The sequence below is a fragment of the Budorcas taxicolor genome, chromosome 14 (genome assembly GCF_023091745.1).
Source record: "Budorcas taxicolor isolate Tak-1 chromosome 14, Takin1.1, whole genome shotgun sequence".
Lineage (NCBI taxonomy): Eukaryota > Metazoa > Chordata > Mammalia > Artiodactyla > Bovidae > Budorcas > Budorcas taxicolor.
Genome location: NC_068923.1, coordinates 15,230,016 through 15,234,159, shown reverse-complemented (window position 1 = coordinate 15,234,159; position 4,144 = coordinate 15,230,016). Strand labels below are relative to the sequence as shown.

The window sequence follows — 4,144 nt, the reverse complement described above, 5'->3', positions numbered from 1 at the left end:
TATCCAAGATCCGGTTGTATTTTGGCGGGAGGTGTCTTCAGAGCATCTAGTCTGCATACCATGGAGACTAGACTCTCTCCCTTTATCTTCTGTCCCATCTGCTGCCCCTAAAGTGACCTTGGGAAGACCTGCGTCCTTCTGCCTTCCTTACCCCCAACCTTGGGAGCACTCCACACTGCCCACCCTCTTCTTTCAGAAGACACGCTCTGCCCTTGGTTCCTGTGGCTCCACACCACCTCCCCCCAACTGCTGATGCTCAGGGTCTTCGCTGGGCTCAGCCAAAGGCCCCTGGCAGGAGGGAAGACTTCGAAGGGGAAGGGGTAAAGTCTGGGCTGGGAAGGATGGCCACCCTGGACAGGGCTGGGCAGGGCCCCTAGACTCTGCAGAGGCAGGGGAAAGACTTCGGCCAAAAGGCGGTAGAAGGTGGGGACCAACTTGCCGAGGGTCCCGGGGCCACACTTCAGAATTAAAACAGGATCCTGAGGGCAGGATGGGCAGGGGTGGGATGCTCATTTAGCAGGAGGTCGGCACAGGAAGGTGAGGAGCTCAGGGCCTGGACCAGAGTGAGGCACGTGGAAGACTCTAGCAGTTGGGAGGAAGCATCGTGGGATCTGGAAAGGCCGGGGAAGGGTGAGGAGGGGGTGCCAAGGTGACCCCTGAGGCTCCAGGCCCAGTGCCCTCGGGGGAGTGCCTGGCTCACGCAGCCAAAGGAGACGCCCAGGCAAGATGCTGAGGACCCTGTGTTGCCGGCCCTTTGGGTCCAGGGCCAGTTAGCATTTGGGTCTGGAGGGGAGGCTGCCGGGCCCTGGCTGAGGAGGGGGCATCAGGAGTGCTCAGGGTAGGAAGAGCCCAGGGAGGCCAGAAGAAACTCCTCATATTTAATACAGAACCAAAAAACACAACACAACAAAACCAACTGCAAACAATGGCAGCCCCAGATTGACTCAGAAGATCATCACATACTGGGACAGTTCAGTGACATCTTCGGAGAAGTGCTTGTAGAATTTACGGCTCATGGAGTCGGGGTCCTGCTTGAGCATCTCGAAGTCTGCAGCAGAGACCCAAGGGTCCTCCAGCCACGGCGCAGCAGGCCATGGTGCGGAGGGCAGGTGCAGAGGGAGGGGACAGGACCTGCCCTGGGAGTCCGGTCTTTGAAGACACTGCCCTTCTGGGGACTCCATCAGAGTGGTATGAGGGGTCACAGCCAGTCCCCAGGGCCCACATGGGATGTGGCGGGGGATAGGTCATGGCCTGTCCTGGAATCAGTTCTCAAGGGGAAGATGACAGCCCACCCTGGGGAGGGGCTGAGGCTGTTCCAGCATCAGGAGAGTTCCCATGCAGCTCAGGGTGGCCCCGCGCTTACACTTCTTGAGGGTCTTCACGTCGCCCTTCTTCAGGTAGAAGCAGAGATCGGTGAAGTAGTCCTGCAGGATACCCCCTGCAAGGGGGAGGGGGAGGGCCGCTGAAGGAGGCAGGCAAGGACAAGGGGCAGGTGCCCGGCCGGCAGACTGAGTGGACCCCAAGGCCCAGGAGTGTGGCTTCACGTGGATCGGCAATGGCCACACCTACCGATGAACTTCATGGCCGTGAGCTTCAGGCACCTGTTGGGGCTGTCCAGGTACACCAGCGCCTGCATCAGAAACTGGTGGTAGCTGCTGAAGTTGCTCTCTACCTGGGGTGGTGAGGAAGGAGACGGGTGGGCAATGGGCAGTGGCCCTCGCGCTCCCTGGCCCTGCCTTCCAAGCCTGGAAGGGGAAGGGCCGTGACACCGGGCTGGCTCCAGGGCTGGTCCAGGGCAGGGAATCTGGACCCCTGGCAGGGCTGCAGCTCTGCTGGACTGCCCTTCTCACGCCCATCTCCAGTGGGACCTTGCCTCCCGGTCGCCCCCCGCCTCATATGGTCCAGATGTCTCCCAGGAAGTGGCCTCTGCCCCTCCTGGGAGCGCTCTGGGCCATCAGAGTCCACAGGGTGCGGGTGGCCTGCGGGTCTCCTCTGTTCAGAGGTGCATGTGTGGCGGGCCGGTGTCCTGCTATTCCTCTGGGCTGGGGAGCAGGGTCCTGTCTGCGCCTGGAGCCTGCAACTGCCACGGCTGGGGCAGGGATCACCTCAGGCCCGGAATACAGAGCTGTGGAGCTGCGGCATCTCTTGCTCTCCCCAGCCAGTCCACGTCCATCTCCGCACACATCTCTGCGCGGGGTGGGGGTCTGGTCCACTGCCAGTGCTGGGACCTACAGGGCCTGCCCGACATGCACACTGGGACGTCAGGGGCCGCCATGTCCCCCGGGGCCCCTCCACAGTGGTGTGGGGCTGCTGCCGGCAGGGCCCCCTCGTCCAGACCCATGGTAGGGGTGCGGTTTCCTGCGTGGCCCACCCTGGAGGCCCTGAGTGCCACGGCAGAGAGGCAACAGCGTCCTCCCAGAGGCTGAAGTCTCCAACCCAACACAGAGCCGGAATTTAATAAACACCCACAGGACCAAGGCGAGGGCACTTGAGGGAGCGCTGGCTGCCCCACCTACTCTGGGAACCCCTCAGGGGACCTTGTCTGCACCCAGCCCATCTCCACCTCCCTCACCTCCTTGACCCTGCCCCCGGGGGGGCCAGCATCTCACCATGTAGATAAAGATGTCGTTCTCAGCGCCTGGGCCATGACCCCAGGCCAACTTGCTGAAGAGCTCCTTCCGGAACTCCCACTTCAGCAGGATGGCGCAGCGCAGGAAGGTTAACTTTGTCTTCTGTGGGTGCCCAGAGACAGGTCATCACCCCCACATTGCACCCTCCCTGGCCCAGCAAGCACCCCCTCCCAGCTGTACCTCAGGGGAGCTGCACCATGGCAGGAAGTGGGGCCCCCACGGCAGAGTCTTCACTCCCCGAGACCCGTGGGTGTCCTGTTGTCATTCACAGGAGGGTTCCAGTGGTGCCTTGGCCACCCAGGCCTCCTTCCCAACCCTGAGTGCGTCTCCCAGTTCAGGGGCTAGGCACCCAAGGAAAGTGTTGGCCTTTTGCTCACCCGCCCCCACCAGCCATGGACCCTGGTCTCGCGACTCCTTTAGAGAGTCCCTGTGTCCCCGTGATGGGCAGAATTGTGTCACCAAGATCCATGTGTTGGAGTTCTAAACCCCAGGGCTTTAGGGTATGAATGTGTTTGGAGAAAAGGTCCTTAGGGAGGTGACTGACGGAAGGTGAGGTCTGAGAGCCGCCTTGATCCAGTATGACTGGTGTCCTGATAAGGAGGGGCGATCAGGACACAGGCACCAAGGAGGGACCACCGCATGAGGCCACAGGGAGAGGACGGCCATCCACACACCATGGAGAGCGGCCTAAGGGCTGGCCCTTCCAGGCTCTGGATCTCAGCGACAACGCCAGTGGCGGCTTACAACCTCAACCCAAGCTGATGAAGACAGGCACGCCAGACCACTCACCGTGACCACCTCAGGGCAGGAGTCGGCCAGGTGGAAGAGCAGGGGCACCAGGGCCTGGAAGGCATGGCTCTTGAGCGCCTGCCGGAACTTCTTGCCACCACTGTAGATAACATCTCCATATAGCAAGATGGCTCCGCCACGTACACCCTCCTGCTCCTGCCAGAGACGGGCAGGTCTTCCCCTCAGCCAGGCAATCTGCTGGTGCCCGAGGCCCCACTGCAGCCCCAGCCCCACCAGGCCACTCGCCCTGCCTGCTGCCACCCACCTCTCACCTTCCGTTCCAGCCCAGCGACGGCAGTGGCAGGTGGGTGCCATCACGCTCGCTCTCTTCAGCACAGGGCGGAGCCGAAGCCCTCCCTCCACCCCCCTGGCCCTGCTGCCCAGGCTGCCCCGGCGTGGGTCACAAGGGCTGGCTGCCTGCTCCTGCCGCCCCCTCCCACAGCTGCCACCTTCTGCTGGGTTGGCCTCTTACCCCGGTGTTTCTCCTGTGCTATTTCTCTGGAGGCCTCAGGCTGCCAGCAAACACACCTCCAACTCCCAGGGAGACTAGGATGGGGGTTAGAGCACAGACCCCAGAGCTGGCTCTGTCACCCGCTAGCTCTGTGACCCTGAGCAAGGCTTCTTCAGTGCATGACTCAGTCTCCCCTTTTATGGCAAGGGGCTGACAATAGTGCCTTTGTCCTTGGGCCACACTGAGTGCGGAACCTCACTATCCTACTCTGCGC

At 62.0% G+C, this 4,144-nt stretch overlaps 1 protein-coding gene across 1 annotated transcript; it reads right to left on the bottom strand.

Annotated features, from left to right (window-relative positions):
• Positions 1-1,534: 1,534 nt before the first annotated feature.
• LOC128059646 (maestro heat-like repeat family member 5) lies at positions 1,535-3,752 on the bottom strand. Its single transcript, XM_052652049.1, has 4 exons — positions 3,685-3,752; positions 3,420-3,519; positions 2,610-2,732; positions 1,535-1,672 (listed from the first exon to the last, which is right to left on the bottom strand). The coding sequence occupies exons 1-4, from the start codon at positions 3,732-3,734 to the stop codon at positions 1,541-1,543; spliced, it is 405 nt and encodes a 134-aa protein (XP_052508009.1). The 5' UTR covers positions 3,735-3,752; the 3' UTR covers positions 1,535-1,540.
• Between the last annotated feature and the right edge of the window lie 392 nt (positions 3,753-4,144).

Bases quoted from the DNA above. Each gene is read 5' to 3' on its own strand.
- LOC128059646 (XM_052652049.1), bottom strand. From the start codon at position 3,734: ATGGCACCCACCTGCCACTGCCGTCGCTGGGCTGGAACGGAAGGTGAG. The intron at 3,520-3,684 runs GTGGGTGGCAGC...TGTTATCTACAG, and splicing joins GCTGGAACGGAAGGTGAGAG to TGGTGGCAAGAAGTTCCGGC. The intron at 2,733-3,419 runs GTGAGTGGTCTG...GGGCACCCACAG, and splicing joins CCTGCCCTGAGGTGGTCACG to AAGACAAAGTTAACCTTCCT.